Source organism: Penicillium oxalicum, chromosome IV (assembly GCF_001723175.1).
Source record: "Penicillium oxalicum strain HP7-1 chromosome IV, whole genome shotgun sequence".
Lineage (NCBI taxonomy): Eukaryota > Fungi > Ascomycota > Eurotiomycetes > Eurotiales > Aspergillaceae > Penicillium > Penicillium oxalicum.
The window spans coordinates 1,379,350-1,401,106 of record NC_064653.1 but is presented as its reverse complement, the minus strand read 5'-3'; the positions used below and the strand labels follow the sequence as shown (position 1 = coordinate 1,401,106).

General features: G+C 50.1%; 7 protein-coding genes across 7 annotated transcripts; 4 read left to right on the top strand and 3 right to left on the bottom strand.

Moving 5' to 3' along the window:
* Positions 1-369: 369 nt before the first annotated feature.
* POX_d05274 (uncharacterized protein) lies at positions 370-2,533 on the top strand (the record flags this gene model as incomplete). The annotated part of the gene is made up of 5 exons (XM_050114122.1): positions 370-431; positions 478-992; positions 1,049-1,661; positions 1,727-2,093; positions 2,171-2,533. 5 exons carry the CDS (start codon positions 370-372, stop codon positions 2,531-2,533), a joined length of 1,920 nt encoding a protein of 639 aa, XP_049969073.1.
* Positions 2,534-2,719: 186 nt separating this feature from the next.
* Positions 2,720-3,397, bottom strand: POX_d05273 (uncharacterized protein; the record flags this gene model as incomplete). The annotated part of the gene is made up of 2 exons (XM_050114121.1): positions 2,720-3,204; positions 3,268-3,397. The coding sequence occupies 2 exons, from the start codon at positions 3,395-3,397 to the stop codon at positions 2,720-2,722; spliced, it is 615 nt and encodes a 204-aa protein (XP_049969072.1).
* Positions 3,398-3,686: 289 nt separating this feature from the next.
* On the top strand, positions 3,687-6,059 carry POX_d05272 (uncharacterized protein; the record flags this gene model as incomplete). The annotated part of the gene is made up of 1 exon (XM_050114120.1): positions 3,687-6,059. The coding sequence occupies one exon, from the start codon at positions 3,687-3,689 to the stop codon at positions 6,057-6,059; it is 2,373 nt and encodes a 790-aa protein (XP_049969071.1).
* Positions 6,060-6,605: 546 nt separating this feature from the next.
* Positions 6,606-9,012, bottom strand: POX_d05271 (Pre-mRNA-splicing factor ATP-dependent RNA helicase PRP43; the record flags this gene model as incomplete). The annotated part of the gene is made up of 3 exons (XM_050114119.1): positions 6,606-6,728; positions 6,794-8,660; positions 8,729-9,012. The coding sequence occupies 3 exons, from the start codon at positions 9,010-9,012 to the stop codon at positions 6,606-6,608; spliced, it is 2,274 nt and encodes a 757-aa protein (XP_049969070.1).
* A 395-nt stretch (positions 9,013-9,407) lies between these two features.
* POX_d05269 (uncharacterized protein) lies at positions 9,408-14,535 on the top strand (the record flags this gene model as incomplete). Its single annotated transcript, XM_050114118.1, has 6 exons — positions 9,408-9,524; positions 9,600-10,224; positions 10,294-11,801; positions 11,873-12,140; positions 13,439-13,719; positions 13,798-14,535. The coding sequence occupies 6 exons, from the start codon at positions 9,408-9,410 to the stop codon at positions 14,533-14,535; spliced, it is 3,537 nt and encodes a 1,178-aa protein (XP_049969069.1).
* Positions 14,536-16,600: 2,065 nt separating this feature from the next.
* Positions 16,601-17,260, top strand: POX_d05268 (uncharacterized protein; the record flags this gene model as incomplete). Its single annotated transcript, XM_050114117.1, has 1 exon — positions 16,601-17,260. One exon carries the CDS (start codon positions 16,601-16,603, stop codon positions 17,258-17,260), a length of 660 nt encoding a protein of 219 aa, XP_049969068.1.
* Positions 17,261-18,126: 866 nt separating this feature from the next.
* Positions 18,127-19,307, bottom strand: POX_d05267 (uncharacterized protein; the record flags this gene model as incomplete). Its single annotated transcript, XM_050114116.1, has 4 exons — positions 18,127-18,252; positions 18,320-18,860; positions 18,935-19,068; positions 19,155-19,307. The coding sequence occupies 4 exons, from the start codon at positions 19,305-19,307 to the stop codon at positions 18,127-18,129; spliced, it is 954 nt and encodes a 317-aa protein (XP_049969067.1).
* Positions 19,308-21,757: the final 2,450 nt, after the last annotated feature.

Below are 21,757 nucleotides of genomic sequence, written 5' to 3'. Positions count from 1 at the left end.
TCGAAATCGCTCCTTCCAAGAAGCGAGCATGTGTCTGTCTCCGGGTCATTCCTATCTACCACCGTGCTACTATGGACGCCCGGACCGATTAGATGACTCAGCATTTTCGGCTTTCAGACTCGAGGCCCACCTGCACGCCGGGACCGACAGCATTTGCATTCCCGAGTTCCGACGGTGTACTGGCGTACTGTGTGTGTAGCCCCAAGGCCTGACGCAGGTTGACTCAATTGGGCATGTTATAATGCGGTCAAGCCTGTCATGTGAATTTTGCCGGTGAGTCTCTCAATTCAGACTTTATATCTCGGAAACTCCGCTCACACACCATCATAGGCGATCAAAAATCAAATGTGTGAACACGGGAAAAGCACCATGTCGAAAATGTCAAAGAAGAAGCGGCGGGATTGCAGACTGCGTCCTTACTCGACCGCAGAGTAGGCCTCAAAGCACGCCCCATAGAGGTCCTGATCCGGCCCGTAGAGCGGATCCGTCTGCAGCCGGCAGCTCTCCATCTGCCTTGACAAATGAGCCGGGTTTGAACGAGATACCTCGCTCAACAGGGCAATCTCAAGGCGCTGCAGGTGTTCGTTGTCAGCCTCCCATGCATCTATCTTATAGCGACTTTACCGATGAGCATATTCGGAATCTTTCGGCGAACATTGTACTGAAGGTGCTGAATATCTTCATCAACAAATTTCCAGAGCTTGGTATTCTTCATCTTCCCAGCTTCATGCAAGAGCTGCAAACAACGTGTCATAATGATACCAAGACGCTGCTGGCAGCCATTCTTTCAGTCACGCATTGTTACTTCGCGCAATCGAACTTGGCCGGGCTAGAAACTTTATTGTCCAGGGAGCAATATGCGTCCTACGCCCGAGCCATGTTGGCTCACAGTTCTTTTCAGGCACCGAGGCTTCAAGTTGCCCAGGCTTTGCTCGTAATGGGTCTGTTTGAATGGGGGTCACGGGAGTTTCATCGCGCTTGGATCTACTGCGGTAAGTTTGCAAGAAAATGCATGAGATGTCTGTCCATTGCGAGCTCACACCTGTAGGGATCGCAATTCGGATCATGCAGGCAATCAATAGCCTCCAAATAGCACCATATCCTGCTGATCCACAGTCATCCGGCAGTCAGGATCCCAGCCAGGAAGCTATTGCTTCTGCGGTCCAGAATCGAACAATGTGGGCATGCTTCATTATGGAACGCCTTATCAGCTCAGGAACCTATAACCCGCCTATGCTCCCCTTGTCTGAGATGGAGAAGATCAAGGTCCTGCGTCCATTCTCAGCAGTCGAATTTGCTTTCGGAACCGACGCGACATCCCAAAGGAGCAGTATGGAACAGAGTCTTGCAACTCTCCAGAATCGTAACTCTCATCTGCTGGATATCACCCAAGCGTTCGAAGTTCTGGTGGCAGGATTTGACATCTGGACACACGTAATGACCTTTGTTCTGAATGATGGACGACGAGCACCGGAGATGTGCGCACCCAGGAATTGTCCCTGGGTGCCTGGATCGCCGTGGTCAAATACTCGCAACCGCCTCGAAGAGTGGCGTGCAAACCAGCATCACCGTCTGCACTACCCGGAGAACTCCGTTGTTGCTCATATCACACTTGGATATGGGGAGTCCTTCACTTACGTGAACTTGATTTATTACCTCTGGTGGGTTGCGCTGCTCAGCTTCGATGTCTGGGAACAAAATGACTAACCTTCAACGCCGCCCATAGCACCCTCATGCTTCACCGCGAATATTTCCCGTTTCTACCGACTTCCGAAACACTTCCCAGAGGTCCAGTAGATCACCCTCAACTTCAGGCGGAGGCACCCCCTGGTTGGTGGGACAAAAGTGCGCTTGAAATGTTTGGAGCCACTGAACATATTGCGAGGATCCTGCACGAGGCTGCAGAGTGTGGGTCGGAGCTTTTAACGCCATTTGTGGGATTCTGCGCCTTCTCGGCTGCCTACATGAATCTTTATGTCTCCAAATTCCCCCAGATGAATCTGGGCCGAAGCCCTCATGCTGGGCAACACTTGCAATATTGCCTCGCTTACCTTGAGGTATTCCGGCGTGAGTGGAAGCTGGGCGAGAGTTGGGTGAGTGGCGCCTCAGTTTGCCTTGCGTGGCCTTGTCAAAATAGAGCCCTATCGTTGACGACGTATCGATTTTGCAGATGACCACGATCAAGCATGCCTCCCTTCTATACGAGAGAGCAAGTTCCGACAGAGCACGATATCAGGGAAAGTCAAGAAAGGACTTTGACATCCTGCACCAATCTATTCATGAGTTCCGAGTCGTGGACCGTTCACATCAATACATTCAAGAGATAGAAGGCGCTGAACGTGCGACAGATCCGTCAACCTCTGGCACTACTCCCGCGACAAATGCTGCATCGGATTCATTGGATCTGGACGCCCCTCTCAACGACTTGTTGACCGAAGTGAGCACGTATGCTCATGAACAGGGCATGTGGTCACATTGGTGGCCATCTTTGGAAGAAATGAATGTTCTCCTGTTTCCAGACAATATGCCTTGAGTATGCGGCGTGGCCATTTCTCGAATCATGCATGTGCCTCCCAGGGCACGGGTCGGAATTCTTTGGCGCAAGTTGCGCATCTTCAATCATTGATTCGTGACACCCATAAGAATCAGTGCGATAGTCTATTTACATGACATGAACATGAAAATGGAATAGAGGAAGGAACTCCAGTGAACAAATCCTCTAGTTCCCACGGCGGAATTTGGAGGGAATGTTTGCTTCAACAATTTGCATATCCTCCAGCTTGTCGAGCCGCATTTGGGCGGCCTCCATCTCGTCGTGCAGGCGGAAATGCTCGATGTCCTCAGGATGAGTGAGATCCTCCTCCTTTGCATCATCGCCGTGGAACTTCTCAAAATGATGAATTTCATATTCATACTCCAAATCGCCGTGGTGACCAGGTCCAAAGCCGAGATCGGGTAGTCTTCTCCCCGCAGCAATCGTTCTCACGAAGTTCTCGCGACTGATCAGACCTGTGTGTTGCGGGTCGAATAGATCGAAGACAGCGCGCACGGCGGACTCTTTGCTGGACTCGGAGACGCCTTTGTTGGACTCGTCATCAAGACCGTATGTTTTGCGAACTTCGTCCGGGGTCCATGAGCCAGAAGAATCGTAGTCGTGTAATGTGAAGAATGATGACGGGTCAAAGCCTTCGATATGGTGTTCCTCTGTTGTGGCAATTAGTTGCTCGATCTTATGAGTATCGGAGAAGGAAACATAGCCTCACTTACCTATCATGTGTCTCGTGGCCCAATCATCAGAGGGGGGCTTCCCGTCACTAGAGTGTGTGCCATGGGCATTCGCGATACCGCTGCTCAGCGCAAGGACACTGGCCGCAAGAAGAAGTAAGCGCGATACCATTGTGTAAATCTGAAGCCGAAAGAAGAGAGAAAGGGTGAGTTGCTGCTACTGAACAATCGTCGAAGTACAGACACATCAGGGGACCCAGTCGGGGGAGCCACAGCCTGTTTGCACTGTTTGCACTGGAAGATTTGGGCCGCGCGCCGGAATTTCACGATATCCTTTCACTTGAGATCGTTCGATCAGCGAACGGACCGTTAAATTTTGAACCATCGAAGCAGCCAGGGCCTGCACCGGTCCCTTCAACAACATCTTCCGATCGAATACGCCGCTCAGAAATGCCCCGATAATGCAAAGCATGTGGTCCCGTGCCGCTCCGTCGCAGGCATCCTGCCGGTGTGTGTCCTGTTTGAGTACCGTTACCAACAGCGTCACTTCGCGGTCGGCAACAGCTGCCAGCAAGAGGAAATTGAGAATTGGAAACTCCGTCACGGCGCTTTACACAAGCATATTTGCAGCCGCTGCTCTAGCGGACGCAAAGGCCAAGACCAAGCGTCGAGATGATCTTGCGGAGAAAATTGCCGCGGTCAAGGCGGAGGTGACCGAACTCGTGGACGAAGAACAACGGCTCCTCGAGTCCCTACTGTCACGCAGAAAGAGCAGGGGTATCAATCGGGTCCTTCTCGACCAAGGGCTTGGTGGCATGGTATTCCCCCAAAGAGGGCGCCAACGGACGACGCTGAGCCAACCTGCACGGTCCTTCCACACAACACGCCGCCTCGGCATTCAGAGTTCACAAGCTGATGAGAATGTACCTGTACCGACGGAGGAATTCGGGCACCTTGATCTTCAAGAAGCGGAGGCGAGTGCCTTACGAGCGGCCATGAATGAAGCACTTCCCGACTGGGTTGTGGGGGATACGGCTCGCATCAAAGCTGTGCAAAAGCTTGCACTCAAACAATTTGCTATCCGCATCTTGCTTCGGCCATCAATAGCGCATAAATACGCGGGTGTACCGATGAATTACGGGGCCGATTTTGATGTCCCGCCTGTCGATGTGAACAACTTGCTCAATGAATTGAACGTTATCCGGCGGCAGATGAACGCACTCCTACACAAGCGAAATGTGGATTTATCAGACGCAATTGAGGATTTTGATGCGATGCGCTCCGAAGAGGCAAAAGAAAACGACCGCAGACTCGACGAAGAGCTACGGGAGTATGTTCAGCTATTCACCAGTCAACAGATGTCTCTACAGGAACTTCTGCTTCGCATCTCCAGCAACCTGATCAAGTCCGCAGACCCGGACCGTACTGCGGCCTTCCGAGAACTGCTCATCATATTTACGCAAACGCGCCAAAATGATCTCAATGACCTCCTGCTCCAGTCACTCTTGCCCAATCGGTTCTATCTGAGCACCTCGCTCATTGTGACAATCATCTCGTTCTTCCGCAAGTCCAAAAACCTGAAGGATTTCGATCTGTTCCTACAAATGCTCAGTGGCGAGGGCTACACGGTGAATTTGGGAGCAATTGGACTCTTCAGGAGACGCAAGATCAACGGTCTGACCACGGTCATTCCGCCATTGTATGGGAGCAGCACCGTCATCTACACAGAACTCATTGCGGCTGCATTACGGTTCAATCAGCCCGATCGAGCAGATGCCTGGCTTCAAGCTGCGAGGAAATCAGGGTTTTTCGATAACTTCAACACCTTGTTCACATATATCCGTTTCTATAGCATCCGGCAGGACTGGGAGAGGGGCCTCAACGCTTTGAAGAGAGCAGTTACCTACCTTGTCTCGTCTACGGATCTTTCTCCGAGACTAGTCGAGCGTTTGCTGCTGTACATGGTACATCTGTGTGATTCATGCTGCCAGAAGGAGGTGTCTCAAAACCTGATATCAGCCGCGGTTCATTGCGGGTTCAACCCAAACATCCCCTATCAGCACAATGACATCACACCTCTCGTGGATCAAGAGGGGCAAAGATGGAAGAAGGCCGCCGAGATGGCGCCCCAACACAACTTGTCTCGCCCACTCTGGCAGAAATGCTACGACTTTGCACATGACTTTGGTCAGCAGCTCAACCATCTCGATACAGCCGAGGATGATCTCACATCGCGAAAACTAAATAGGCTCGCTGCTGTCCACGCACACGATGCTCTATCTGCTGTCCTTCCTCGACACAATGAGCAATCTCTTGACCGGCTTCCGGTATCGGATCCAGCGAATTCCGCCCAGAATCAAAGCTCTTCGAACGAGGAGATAGCCGCATTGAAAAATGAAGTTTCTCAGCTTCGACAGCTGGTCTATGAAATGCGAAAATACCACATCGAGGCTTCTTTCAAAAGAGACATCCATCATGACCTTGAGTATGAAGACTCATTACTGAAATCATCTCACTCGCCCGCGCCTCAATCATCACCTCACGAAACCCACAACCCGTCCTCTCGGTCTCGGCGCACATCAATGAGCATCGAGTTCGAACGTTCATCACCGCCGGTTGAACGTGATGAACAAGCCGCCCCGTCATCCAATTTCTCTTTCCGTCCGGCGCAAGTCATGATGGGCCCTGCACACGTCCAGGACCACTCCATCGACACCGCTGATGTTCAAATGCCTCGGCCGACGCAAAGTCCATCACAGAAATCAAGCCGGGCTCGCAAGAATGCGAGAAAAAGCTTTACCGTGTCATCTCAAAGCGCTGCTGGTCGGGCATGAGATCTTGGGTAACCCCTTTCTGTAACATATTCCATCCACTGTATACTATGATACACCCACAGTTTTGCAAGCAAATGCCACACAATGCATGGAAAGAGCCCGAAGGTCTTCTGTCTCAGAATCTATTCTACTTCAAGTAATTCTCCCATCATTTTAATTGGCCGGAAGCGGACGCCTAATTGGGTAGTTGTATGTCGCGCGTAGGATTCCAGCTTGGCGCCGAAATAAGAAAGACGGCTCAAATGGTCCAAGCAACCTTGTGCTAAAAAGTGGTGGAGTCCGTTCATTCTCCAATTACACGCAGAGGTCAGAGATGTATGTTACAACGCGTTGCGGACTAGAGTCCATCCAGGAGAAGAAAAAAAAAGAAACAACCTAAGAACATGAAGTACCCGGGCACGTGCCACAAATGGCTAATAATATACCGAGCTGCTATAGAAAAGTGTCTATCTTCAAAACGTGGTTCATAACTCGCAGTAAGGGAATCTATAACCGTGAAAAAGAAATGCGATTGACCCAAAAAGAAAGCCTTGCGGTCGTGATTGTCTATCGTCGCTTTTCGGCACGCATCTTCTCCTTGCGCGCAAGTCTGTCTCTAGCGCGAAGGAGAGCAGTCTGCGTCTCACCCTTCGGGAAGGAGGAAGGATCATAGTAAGTGGGTGCAATGTCCTATACGATGGATTAGCACGCGATGAATGACAGCATCAGATAGCATAACAAATAAAGATACATACCAGCAACCACTCAGGCTTGACTGCAGTAACTGTGCGAATGTAGTTCTTCGTTGTCAGAACGAACTCATTGTACAGGACCCACTCGGCGTCGTGAGCTAGTACTGTCGAAGGGTGTAACAGGACATTCTGGTTGTCCTTGATTGTTGTGTACACGCTCTTGCCCTGGGACTCCTTTCTGGCCACTTGCATAAAGAAACCGGCGCAAAGAGCGCGGCGGATATTCTCGTAATACTTCTTGTCTTCAAAAGGTGTCGAAATCATCTCAAGCTCCGATCGCTCCATGATGCGAAGCAATTGCATCCGCACGTTATCGGCCGATTGAAGGGAACGAAGGGAAAGGAAGTGGTCATGGCACCATTGTTTGGGATTTGCCTGGGCCTCGGGGCTCTTGAAGGCGTGATAGACGTTCAGCATAGTGAGATGGTCACCATCTTGATGCGCAAACAAGTTCTTCATCTCGTCCGCGCGCTTGCGCTGCGAATTAGGACGAACAAAGAGCTGGGGAACAGAGAGAAGGGCGGTAATAGAGAGGATCTCGTTGGAGCAATAGAACTCTGGTGAGCTGATCAGCATTACAGCAAGAGCCGGGTCGAGAGGGAAATCGGAAGCCAGTCGGCCAAGCTCGGTCAAATTTCCATCGTCGTCCAGACAGGCAAGGTAGTTGAGCTCTTCAAGGGCTCGCATCAGAGTTTCAGGAGCTGGCGGGTCCATCAAGTCGAAGTGGACAAGGTCGTCAATTCCCAGCTTCTTCAACTCGAGAACAGTTGACGACAAATTGGACCGAAGAATTTCCGGGTAAGTCTGCTCAATCAGTTCCTTCTTGAAGGCTTCCTCCGTGTACAGACGGAAGCATTTTCCTGGTCGTGTACGACCGGCACGACCAGCACGCTGCTGAGCAGAGGCCTTGGAAATAGGAGAGACGAGAAGGGATTCAACACGAATGCGAGGGTTGTAAATCTTCTGCTTGGAAAATCCAGGATCCACCACATACACGATACCGTCGATGGTCAGGGAGGTTTCGGCAATGTTTGTAGAGATGATGACCTTTCGACCAGGTCGCCCACCCTTACGGAGAGGAGCTGGCGCAGGGTCGAAAATGCGCTGCTGCATGTGAGGTGGCAGACTGCCGTAAAGCGGATAAACCTTCAGTGGACCGGCATCGGCCTCGCGCACCATTTCCTCAGCCTCCATACTGATTTTCCGGGCAGCATCTTCGATTTCTTCTTCACCAGTCAAAAACACAAGAATATCACCCTCGTCTTCCGTGGCATGAATCTGCAAGACTGTCCGAATGGCTGCCTCGACGTAGTCTTGTTCAGGCTCCGGAGTGTAGAAAACCTCGACGGGGTGGGTACGTCCAGGGACGGCGAGAAGGGGCGCATCCATGAAATACCGTTGGAACTTTTGTGCATCCAAGGTAGCGGACATGATGATGATCTTCAAATCCGGTCGACGCTGCACAACCTCCTTCAACAGACCCATCAGGACATCTGTGGCCATTGTTCTTTCGTGGGCTTCGTCGAGCATGATTGTGCTGTACCGAGACAGATTGTGATCGTGCATCGCCTCTCGCAGGAGCATACCATCGGTCATGTACTTGAGGATCGTCTTGGGGCCTGTCTTGTCCTCGAAACGAATGCTGTAACCGACTTCTTCTCCAAGCCTAACATCCATTTCCTCTGCGACACGCTGAGCCACCGACATGGCTGCGACACGACGCGGCTGTGTACAAGCGACCATTTTGCGTTGGTTCTGCGGCAGGTCATCGAACAGAACAAATTGAGGAATCTGCGTTGTCTTTCCGGAACCGGTTTCACCAACAAAGACCAAGATCTGGGATTGTTGGTATAGCTGAAGGAATTCATCACTAGCAAGAAAGACAAGCAAGCAATCAGTCTAAGAAGCCTATCTGCGTCACAAATCCATGGAACGTACCGCTGCTGATGGACTGGCAAATCGCGCCGAGACTTCAAAATAGAAAAATACTTGGTCGAGAAGGGCTGACCGCTGAACGGATTGATATTGCCATCCTCGGCCTTCATGGCTAGAGACGCCGTCGTCTGGTGGCGTTTGAATTTGGCCAGGACAGAGCTTGCGTCTGCGCCATTGGAATCCTCGTACATATGAGCCAGGTAGGGATTCTCCCTGGGATCGCCGGCATCCATTTTCTGACGCTTGGCGCGCGCACCATCGTCTGAGTCTGATCGGCGGTCGACCATGCTGGATGACTTCGAACTCGGCGGGTGGGAGGAATGATCGAAAGCAAAAACTTGGCGGTCGATAAAAAAAAAACTTCGGATAGGCAAAACGAGCGGCGATCCTCCGAGGATCTTTATCAGAACTGACCGCCTTGATGATTCTGCCGGCATTCTTTCCTTCCCCACAAGATTCAACGAGAACTAAACAATCACGATTGTTTGGGATCGTCTTTTCGTTACCCAATTGTAAGGCGAAATCTAAGAATATCGCTAGAGAGGACAAAAGAATCTTCGAGTCTGGGGCTTATCTAGGGAATCTCTTGGAAATCTTGCCTTCTGACTGATCTGGAAGGACTGGCTCTTTTTTCCATTTACTTTGACCCCCACTTGGCCGCACCCAAAATTTCCATATCAACATGGATCATTATGAGGCGGGAGATGATCCGGGGGTGACATTTTGTATTGGACATCATGAGCCAAATCGATCCCTGACAGTGACCGCTGACCATGTCATTCGGGCACATGAAAGCAACGTTAGTGCTCGCCTTGAATGACTGCTTCTCATCCGTCCATCTCTCTTGGCTAACTAGCACATCCGCAAATTCCAGTATGACATGCTCACTGTGCCTATCACAACGACGCACTTTCACTCCAGGGTCCTGAGTCTTCTCTCCTCCTACCTATCGGATTTGGAGTCGCCGAAATCGGACCGGCTAGGAACCATGGCCACATCGCAGAATACTCGACCCTTGGTCATCCCACCATTGACTAAGCTTGACTCGAGGTTGACTCCGAATGAGGCAATCAGTCAATTAGTTGGCGTCACAAGCAGCTGGATTGACTTGTGCTCACCAGATCCCCTTATTGCAGATCTGTCCCGTCAGGTTTTCATGCTTGAAGTCGCATATGCCGCATTCTGCGGTATTGGCTATTTGTTGATACCAAGTCCCAAGTTGCACCACGGGAACTTGCATTCCGAAGGGGTCGTTTATTATGCTCGTGCTGTACAGGATGCCTTGAGTCTTGGTCCATATATCCAATTCCATATTTGGCTAAAGATGGTTGACAATCCTGAGATGGAGGTTGACACCATGGGTGATTTGGCACCTTTTGCTCGACAAGAGTACCTCCAGCCGGAACCCAGCAGCTCAACGAAAATTGACCCCTTTGGAACCTGGGACGCGTGGGATTTGGTCAGGAAGACCTGCAAATATCATAGTCGTTTGCTTGTCGGTATGTTATCACTTGCGAACTCCAATCCACTTCCCCACTTGTATCCACGATATACTTACCGAGACCCAGCTTTGTCGATGCCCAAACAACTGCCCGCTTTGTGTGTTCAGTCACGTTGGCATTCTGAGCCGGTTCATTTGCTCACCATCGATGCTTCCTCATTCTTGAAAAATCCGAAAGGGTATCCTGTGCTTTCCAAAGCCCACCAGGCCTTCATTGCACGGCTTATGCGTTTGCGCACCCCTCCATGGATCATTTTATGCAATGTTGGGCCGGTCCCAGGCTTGGATGAACCAGAAGAATCCGAAGGAGCTCAATCGCAACTGTCTCCCTCCGAATACCCTAGTCTCAAAGCGTCCAAAAAGCATCACGATCCCACTCCGCATCTGTCTTACATTCGAAACCTGCAAGAGCGCCAACCGCCACGCACTCCAATTGAGAGATTTGGAACCGGGTATCAGGACTACCTTCAGGCCCCTTTACAGCCATTGACTGTTAACTTGGAGAGCATCACGTACGAAGTTTTTGAGAAAGATCCCATCAAGTACGAGTGGTACGAGCGTGCCATCACCAAGGCTCTCAAAGATTGGGCGGATCAGAAGAAGCCCACCTCCCACCCGGATGGGAAGGTTATCGTTGCGGTTGTTGGTGCAGGACGCGGCCCTCTTGTAACCCGAGCGCTGAAGGCCAGCGCAGCGGCTGGAGTGGAAATTGATCTGTGGGCAGTTGAGAAAAACCAAAATGCCTTTGTTCTACTACAACGACACAACGAGAACCTTTGGGATGGTAAAGTGACCCTTGTTCAGTCCGACATGCGGAGCTGGAAAGGCCCTCGAGTTTCAAGGCTAGCGACGACAACGACGGAGACCCAGCAGGCAGGTGATGAGTCACAAGGTGCAGGCAACGCTGCATCTGAGACATCAGCAAGTCCCAGCGGCTTATCTGATGGTGTGTACACGCACGTTGATATCGTTGTTTCGGAACTGCTTGGATCGTTTGCAGATAATGAGCTCTCTCCCGAATGTCTGGACGGTATCAATGATCTGATCCACCCTGCGCACGGAATTTCAATCCCTGCATCCTATTCGGCCCACCTGACGCCGATTTCTGCTCCAAAGCTACACAGCGATATTGTGAACCAGACGGTCTCCAATCCCGCCGCGCCTGAGACACCGTATGTCGTGATGCTCCACGCCATCGACTTCCTGTCTACTGCAGAGTCGACTACGAACACCGAACCCTTGAACCAGCACTCCTCAAGTCGTGCCTCTGGAACATCTTCACCAACTCCCGCTACGGAGTTTCCCACTCCATTTGTTCAAACCGCTTGGACTTTCTCGCACCCCAATCGAAACATTCCCCCACCGTCGCAAACATCATCCACCGTCTCGAATGCGCACAATGTGCGTCAAACTCGTCTCTCTTTCCCCACACAGAACCGCGGAGTCTGCCACGGTATCGCCGGGTATTTTGAGACTGTCCTGTACGGGGATGTCGAGCTCTCGACCAATCCTGTGACTATGGACGCCAAAAGTGCTACTATGATCAGCTGGTTCCCAATTTATTTCCCTCTGAAGGTACGAAATGATCTCGCAAAAGCTATTAAGAAATGTCTTTCAGACCGCTGACAAAAAACAACGCTGCCTAGACTCCTCTCAATGTCCCTGACAATGGGGAGGTTGTTGTAACAATGTACCGCCAAACAGATGATCGGAAAGTTTGGTACGAGTGGATGGTTGAGGTCTACGCTCTTGAGCGGACAACTCCAACGGCAGCCTGGCTCGCTTCCCCGGTCAGTCCGGCTGGTCGCTCCGGGTCGCCAGGTACCGACACCCTGAAGGGCAAAGACCCAGTGGCGAGACCGCAAGGTAACGGGTCGAGTCAACCGGGCTTCCGCCGAGTACGTGTGGGTATGAGTGAGTTCCATTCGAGCATCAAGGAGGGATGCTTGATGTGAGGCCAGCCCTTGAATAAGTCGGTCCAACTCTACCTAGGTTGATGATGCCTGTTTACATTTTGAGTGAAAGGATAAGAATTCGTTGTTTGGAGAGTCGTCGTGTGTTTGGACCAAATGTTGCATATGGTCCCATGCGGTAGCAATTGCTCAACTCGATCTGGGAATCTTGGGTGTTTGGCGCAAAACACATGTAGTCATCTTACTAGTGGAAATGCTGTCCATGGTTGGAATCCATGACCTGAAGCTCATGCACGGAGAATCCCAATTCTGTACTCTCTTCCCTCTGTCGTGCCGTCGCTAGGGTGAACCATTCTGAACCCACACATCTGTCAATTTGCACTGCCTTGTTCGTTAAATCTGTTAATACATACAGCTAATCTCTGGGATATGCCCCGGATAAACGGCACATGCCACTCCATTGGAGCTGTCCGAAGCAAGAATCTGAATAAGAGAAGTTTAATTGTAATCCCACCGTCATCCAGCATTTTCCTCTTCCCGTCGCGAGTTCCATGGCGCATGTTTTTTTTTTATTTTTAGATGGCAACGCGGCTCAACGGGTCCGATCTGTGAAAAAGAGCCAACTGATCCGCTCAACTCAAGGCTACACTTTCCGACCGAAGTTCGGCTCCACCATCGTGTGGTGTACGTACACAATCCACGAAGGATGACGCTCTCCACGCAAGCACTCGCGCGGTCCTCGGCCAACCAAGCTTTTTGAAGTGGACCCTAACCACGCGATGTCTTATTGCGATGAACATCCACGCAATTGTTTCACCCACCTGATTCTGATCTGCTGGGGGCAAATTATTTGCTGATTTAGCAATCCATGGGGTGAAGTCATATCCAAGAAAAGTCTTTCCTCCCGAGATGAATCGATTGTGTCGGTAGGAACAGGGAACCCAGTGTTACCAGGTTCCAGGTCTGGTGGGACTGACTCTATGTACTTTAAAGACGGAGCTTTCTCTGGTAAATATTCTGTTTGAAGGGTACGGTACATGATCGTAGACCTTTCAATTGTCTTGCGCTTGCCGTCTCCTTCTTCGATCTCTGTTTGAGCTAAGTTCGGGTCTAGCCAGGGCGAACTAAAAGCTTTTTGACGATGCGCCTGAGCTTATACCAATGCTGGGCAGTAGTTGCTTTGGCTACTGCTCGATTTGGTGCTGCCCAAACGTATACGAGCTGCAATCCACTAGAAAGTAGTCTCTAATCTGTCTTCCGCTTCACTCTCCGCACTCAGACGCTGATTTTCACCTACAGAAACATGTCCTGCCGACACTGGGCTCTCCCAGTGGACGATCACCACGGACTTCACATCAGGATCCTCGGCGTTCGACAAATGGAACACCACGGGTGGAGCGGTCGAAAGCACTTCTCTGGGTGCCAAATTCACGATTTCGGAACAAGGTGATGCTCCGACGATTGAAAGTGACTTCTACATTTTCTTTGGTCGAGTAGAGGTCAAGATGAAGGCCGCCAACGGGACCGGCATTATCAGCACAGCCGTGATGGAGTCGGACGACCTTGACGAGATTGACTGGGTGAGATTATACCCTCTTACTCCTAGGAAGCTCTTCCCCTCTGACCTCGACTATGGACGGGGGCTAAACTTTGACTAGGAGCAAATCAGTACATACGACGCATCGATCCAAACGGACTACTTCGGCAAAGGTAACACGACACTTTACAATCGCGCTACTACCGTTAACGTCACAAGTCCCGAGGAGCAATTTCACATCTACACCGTGGACTGGACCTCCAGCCGTATCGAATGGCTTTTGGATGGCGAGGTCGTGCGCACATTGGAGTATGCCGATGCCTTAAACGGGAACAATTACCCCCAGACACCCATGCGTGTCAAGATCGGGATTTGGGCCGGTGGTGATCCCAGCAACGCCGAAGGAACCATTACCTGGGCGGGTGGGGAGACTGATTACACTACCGGCCCGTTCACCATGTACGTTGAGTCCGTCAAAGTGATCAACTACAATCCAGCCTCGACCTACACCTATTCCGACAAGACTGGCGCCTATACCAGCATCCAGACGAGTAACGGTACGACCTCGGCCAACAAAACACTCGGTTCGACTGCTGTCAAGGCGGTTTCTGCTTCCAACTCGTCCTCGTCAGAGTCGACTAGTATCAGCTCTGCCCGGACTGTTGCTTCTTCTTCGTCCTCTTTACTTTCTACGGTGCCAAGCACTCGTGTCACTTCCTCGACTTCTACCTCTGTTGCTGCTCCCGTGTCTTCTTCAAGCTCATCCGTTCCTAGTGTTTCGGCGGCGTATTTGGTCTCACCACACTCTTATGGGGTGGCAGTATTGTTAACTGCGGTTACGGCCTTATTGCGATTCTGATGCTTTGAAATTTCGTCTCAATCGATCGGAGTGGAGTCAGAAAGCTTTGTCCAGTGATACCATTCAGTCAGACATGACACGTAAATGTCCCTTCAAGCGCAGAGAACGTTTCCTTGTATTTCTTTTGAATTAGATCGAGTTCTGCCTGTATATGATCATGCTCGGCTTTGTGGGCAATTTTCAACATTGAGTGGGACACCTTGTCTAAGATAGCTCAATTTAATTCTTTGGAAGCTCTGCTTGACTCGACAAGCTTTCCATGAGAGTACATGCCCTTGTCTGCAGAGTCTTGCCTGGGAGAAGGCTCCGAAAATCTGATCTTCGTGGAAAGTCAGGGATCTAAGATTTCCTGGCTATTGAGAATATATTATGTTTACTCGGACCAGGACAGAGTGTTCCAATAACTCCTGAACTCAGCTTTGCATAGGTACGATAATTCTATTCCCGTTCCGAATAGCATATCTTCCAAGGAGGCTTCAAATAGCAACAATAAAACATCTGATCACGGCCAAAATTTCAGCCAATATCTTTCGAGCCGCTTCAAGTTACACAAGTTGCTTCGAGGCGGTTTCCCCCGGTCCGGTTGGAATGTATTCGCAAAGTCGGGGCTATTACCTGAGGCTGCTCTGAGATCAATTTGAGTAATTTCATATGCTATAGAATAACAGGACCTGAGAGAGACTGGTATGAGGGCGTGATGGATATTATCGCCCGCAAGACACAACCGCTCCTAGGTGACATGTACTCTTTTTGGATATTAACTATAGAGTCTCACACAAAGTGAAGCGGATATCTTGAGGGTCGCAAACAGAATCTTTCAACGAATGATATTATCATTAAACTGATAAGACCTCCACGGACTCCTCAGCCTTTGACGTTGAAGGTTTTTCCGTTCTGGGAGAATTGAGCTGGGAACGAGTGAGAGCATTGATACTTCCTTTTCCGACGATTCTGGTGATTGATATGCCGAAAATACTGCGTTTTGTTCATGCTCTGCAAGCATATCATCCTTTTGTTTTCTCCGGGAAGGTTGAGGTAGATGACCAAGTCATTAGATTGAGAATAGAGAAGGGGCTAATTTCGATGGTTGCCGCCGGTGTTTAGAATTCACGTTTAGAGACGAAGATCACTTGTCCAATTCCGTCATATTATACTTGTTGTATGCTTGTTTACTAAGTTCATTTTGAGCAATCTTCCACGTCTCATAGTTCGGATTATAGATATAAAGGCTTCTATGTCGTCGATATCCACGAACGCGGAATGCCAGAAAGATACATCGGTGGAATGTGTGCGTCTCACCTTGCTTCTCAGGTATTGAAGGATTACGTTCCCGGATTCCAAACCTCTATTATCTAGCTGGTATCTACACAGCCTCGTCGCTTTCAATCAGAAGCTTGGTTGATTGAGCCAGAAATGACATGCTGATAGTGGTTCCGAACGCGAAATCTTAACGCTGCCGGTTTCCGTTTGCATAATGATGCAGCATTGAGTCTTAGACGATTATCACATAAATTAGAGGTAAAGCTCAGTAATTCAAAGACAATGACCAGGTTCAGAAAAGATGTTGCAAAGCGATCCGGACGAGAGGCTGATATACTTGGCCTGTCAGCATATTTTCCGTGGGACGAATTCTCAGGTGAGAAAATTGAAGGCTGTGAAGGGGTTAGTTAAACAGAACAAAGTTGCTCTCACCGATATCCTACGAGAATATAATATCGATCGCACCAGCGCTGTGGCTAAAAAACTTCTGAAGAGCCAAGTTTTCGACTCGACATTGAATGCCCGAAATTGATTTCCGGAGCTATTTGATGTGTCACCTACCCTGAGCGCAGAGAGAGAAGCTTCAGAGAAAGAGGCTGCGAGAGATGAGGCCAACACTGTAAGGGAGATATCGAATAGGGAGGTTTCAAAAGACATAACAGTCACGTCTCACACCGAAGTCGAAGGCGAGCAGACACTTGGTGATAATCAGGTCACTTCCGCAAAATGTTCAGAGCAGGGCAGAAGCACCGCTTCAGCGGTCCGATCGCTCTATCCGGTCTATATTCACTATCGGTCTCAGCATATGCTTTTGACGACTATACAAGAGCTGCTCGAGGAGAGTTGCTTTGAGTTTGCTCAGCAACATTTCCCTCAACTCTTAACAGCGAATGGATGGGACTGTCCCGAAGCGGTCGAACTTACCGAATGGACCAAAATATTCTCCCCTCAGTCTCACCCGCTGATCAATAATCTGAGATTCCCCCTTGACGCGTTCATTGGCCTCCTGCGAGAACTGCGACATTCTGCTGTGCACCGGCTTCGGAAAACTGCAGCTGGTATTGAGCGACTTGCTGAGAATGCACAGCTTTTCCTGGAAGCCTTGGAAGATACAAATCGGTCAGAGAAGGTCGAGGGTCTCCGGAGGGAGCTGCGATCTGCGATTGAGGAACTCAAGCGCAACAAAGATCTCTTTGAAAGGAGATTACATGCGCAACTCAAAGAGATACAAAACAAGCGAAGTGAATTGGACATCTGGGAGAAGAACGCAAAGGAGGCAATGATCCGAGAGGACTTTGAATGTTCAAGAGACATCAGTCAAGGTCTGGAAATCATTGTTCAGCGAGTCCAGTTAAAAGATCCAAAAGAAACCGAGGAGGAAAAGCCGATGCCGGATGTGTGTTCAGATTCGTTGGATTCGGAAGAAGAGTTTCTGGATGCTGCTTTGATGATCCCGCAGTTCTAGGGAATGATTTAAAGAAGTGTTGATGTCCGTCTTTTCAGCACCCTCTCTGCACCAGCCACTTGATGGTTTCCTCAGAAAGAATATACACTCACGGCTCTTCGATAGATTTTCACTGTGACTGGCTACTCAGAGAACCCAACCGCACCGAGGATCTCCTTGATCAACAAAAATTGTGTGGGTAGCTAGCGTCGAGGATTGTGAGCCCGGGGAGAGACCACTGGAGCAAGTTTGAATGAGTGTTTGTCGTGCTTTCATTGTTTTGTTTAAATTGTTGATTATCTCTCGAGAAGAATATCACTTATAGCCTTCCCGCCGGCCTAGTAGGATGAATTAGAAGGCGGTGCCAGCTACCCGTGGGTGTCATTGTGCTCAAGTCCCATGTATCACACCTAGTATCTATTTAAATGAGAGAAGTCTATGATGGTTCAATTTTAAAAGCGTCATTGAATTCATGAGTCGAGTGATTTGCCTTGCAGGTACCATTTAATCTGCAACAAGTACCTCAAGATTTTATTACTTGATGGACCTTCTTGCACATACGTCCAGAGAAAGGCTTCAATCAGATAGCGGCTATGATTCGGCAAACACGGATCAGGGTAGGTTGAATAAGCGCCACTTGTACGTACAGCTCTATTTATCAAGCGGCAATAGTCGGCAGGTAATTATACTTTCAAGGGTTTGAAACTTGTGTGGATTACTCAACTCTGTCTCATCGAGTATCAATCACTCGTGATCTGTGTTCACCTCAATTCTAAGGTTGCTAACACGTTCCTTATTGTGATATCTGACCACTGCAAGCATGGCCTCGGTGGTCCAAATTAACAGGAGAAAAAAATATTAAAATCTCGTTTTTGCAAACGCAAGTCTCAGATTAAATGCTCCGCCTTGCGCACCTCAGGCACCGACGATACCATCGGAGGGTGAAGACCCGCCGAATGATTCTCGTCACTCTCACTGGGCCATCGGAGGAGGGAAGTCTCGCAGTCGAATAGCTAGAGTCTCGTGAGTTAAAAATGGTCCGCCCTCAACAAGCGTAGGATTTTCAATCGTGTCACTTACTGCAGGGTCAATTGGGGGAAGAGTATTGTCAAGATCATTATACCAATACGGTGGAGGTACCTGCTCGTAACCTTTCAAGCGTGGCGACAAGGATTGAGGTGGACTGAGGTATGCCTCTGGGAGAGACGTTCGTCTCATATATCTATCCAAGTCTGGCTGGTGATACACGCCTGCAAAGGCCATGGTTGATATCTGACTCCCTGGTGAATCTGATATTGTTGAAACTGTCGACGCAGGATTGGAGTGCGTTGTTTCAGTGTAAATGCCTCCATGGATATCATGACTGGAAAACCCATAATGGATATTCTCTTGTGTGTAGGAGTCGACGAGGTCGGGCGTACGATAGCGTAATTTGTAGTCCTGCGTGCAAGTAGTACCGACGTTCTCGACAGATTTGAGCATTTCGGTATATGTCGTTGTTTGCGACCTCGGCGATGGAGAATGTGCGCGAGTGGATTCGGCAGTCAAACCAGTCTGGATGGATTTGGACTTTTTCGACGAGGTTGGTTTCCCAGTGATCGTGGAACCAGGAACACCACCGCTATCAGATAGGAATGTTAGAGTCATGATCATACCTGCATTCCATACAACAGATCGACATTGGCAAGATCTTACTGGCGTGCTAAATGCTGCATCAGGTAGTCCGGCCGGTGAAATGACTTGTGGCATCCAACAAAGGTACATGTATGAGCCTTTTTGCTTTTATGCACGAGTTCATGTCTTCGCCGATGCTCAGCACGGGTAAATATCTAGACGGCTGTACGTCAGTCTACCAGACCTCACTAGCAAGAGACTTCGACCTCCGCGGCCGGTGACGAGTATTGACGCGACTGACCTTTTCGCATCCGGGAAATTCGCACACATGTACGCGCTTGCCCTTTTTGGCCTTGCTGACCCGCTTTTCGGTGGCATTTGATGGTCTTCGAGAAGGATGTAAAGACGTATTCATAGAGGCATTTATTTGTGTATCTGTCGGCTGAACAATCATGTTTGGGAGCGTGAGGGGAATTTGAGCGTGCGGTGGATTCGTTGTCGACCTCATCTGGGCGCCTGACCACGGGCCCGGAGCATACAACGTGCCTTGAGTCGAGATGCACTCCATCTTCTCGTGAGTTACTGGAAAAGAAGTGGGTCTGTGATGGAAGGTGGAGAATATTGAAGCTGAGGCCCACAAGTCGTGACTGAATAGTGCGCACTCTGCGGACTCTGCGTCAAAACCGTGGCGGGGAAGGGAAGGACACCAAAAGCACTGGATTCCGAGAATTGTCACAGCGATCGAAAAGACGACAAGAAATGAGAGAGCCTTTGCTCGGGATCATGGACTTCTATAAATCCCTGAACAAGCTTGGCGCAGCCTAGCTGGAGGGGCTCAGCGGTGCAGGGGTCGGTCCATTGAAAAGGTCCAGATCGGGGTGGATATTCTCAGCACTGGATGAGAAGGGTCCGCATGGATTGAAAATCAAAAGACCGCAGACTCGGGTGTTTGACGGGAAATGAAAAGCTAACGTGAAACGAGCAAGGCTCTTTTACTAAACACTTAGCGTGGGACCGGCGCAAGGCGACCAGTTGATCAGTGGAGGGTCTCCTCTCCAGCTTCCACGGCGCAGGTGAATCATCCCTGTCCATCTGTTCATGGCAGGCACTTTCTCTCCCAGACACCTCGTGGAGAAGGATTGATCTCCTTTCTTTTCGAGTCCAACGCCGTGATCCGAACCGAGACAACAAGGATGAGTCAATGCGACGGTGGTCTTCCATCCCCAAAATTCGGCTCGCCATAGGATAGAAGATCATGGCCCTAGTCAGCTCGAACAATATGATCACACTATCCCGATAGTAGCAGCTCTAGGCCCTCCCGTCCATTACTACATCCGAGGTTGCCTCCGATCACAGCGTCCACGATTTCTGCAAGCTCGTGGAGAACAATTACAACCCACTGGTAGGCGGGGCGTTCGTCACATTTACTGTCATTTGTCTGGATTCAGCCTGGGCAGTGTGCAGCTGTACACTGCCGACGTTCTGCCGATAGCTCGAAATCCACCGAGTTGACGGACAAGCCTCCGGTTTGAGTACACCATATAGAGACGGCCATCCGAGCCATCGGATTGTCCGAGGCTTTTCGGGTGTCCGCCCAGCGCCCAAAGCAAAGCCACTCGTGGTAACGGAGCACAGAGGATCTGGCCATCGTCATCCCATATGACAAGAGACATCTCCAACCAATTTCTTTTCCCCCCTAAAGTCTCGTGCTCCACGTCAAAGGTACGATTTCTGCACTATCACGCCTGAAATTTCAACGGAGGTGATGGTCAGCCAACCACGCACGGGACAGTGGCCGGGCACTCGCGCTAAGGCGGGTTTTGGACTGTGCGCCGGTTAGCGCAAGCCGCGGCTAATGACACGGTCGTATCATCTGTCGGTGGATCCTCCCTGGCCGAGCCGGGATTGGCCCCGTCTTCGAGTTGATTTCGGAACGCTCGAAAGCGTGATCGACAGAGGCTCGTGCTCTCTTGACCCTTCTCCACTTGAGGCGTTGCGCGTTACTTGATACGATCAACAAGACGTGGATGCCCCCGGGGTTGCAACTTCAACGGGGTTCTGTCGGCGACGTTGACAGTCCTGGTCAATAAACCCCCTTAAGGCCCGCTCTCATATCAACGATACTGGAGATCACTCCGTCTGAAAGGGCCAATTTCCATCCCGATCGTCTCCTCCCAGTGAGGGTATCGCTGAACCCTTCCGTCCGAACGCGAGTGATTGGTTTCAAATCCCGGGTGTTTGACGAGGTCTGTCTGGGGAGCTTCGTTTTATCCACTTGGGCCACAATCCGCGAGGAGAATGAATTCTACAACCCTGACTGTCTCTGATTGCAATGGCCCTTGACGTCGGAAACGCTTCAACCCCGAGAAAACATCCTCTCAAATCTAGCAAGACGCACTGATTGATCCATCACCATGTCTCTTTGTGCCCTGGACGTCCACCATTCGTTTTACTTTCGGGCCGGTCGGTTAAGATCAAACCATGACTGAGTGCATCCCGTCGCATATCCACACAACTTATACCAGAGACAGGGTCCGCCGGTCTCGTACCTGATAGCGAGAGGGAGATTCATCCTCATGCGTGAGGCTGTCAGCATTGAGCATTTGGCATAAATTTCTGGCAAGATCGCTGGTCACTTCCAACGTTGTGGTTAGTCTCTTTCCAGGCAAAATTGTTCCTCCTCTAGTTCAGTGTCAAATTGGAGGGTTGTTGGATGAACAGCATGTCAACTCTCCATCGGGCAAGAAGGGCTGAACGAGGCCATACGACTGCATTCATTCAGGTGGTCGAATATCAAGAGCCAAAGCACCAAAGACACTACTCGAACGACCTCCGATGACTCATCTAGCCTATGCGAGCACTAACCTTCTCTGAGATTCAATGGATGCAACTAGCTATTCTTTT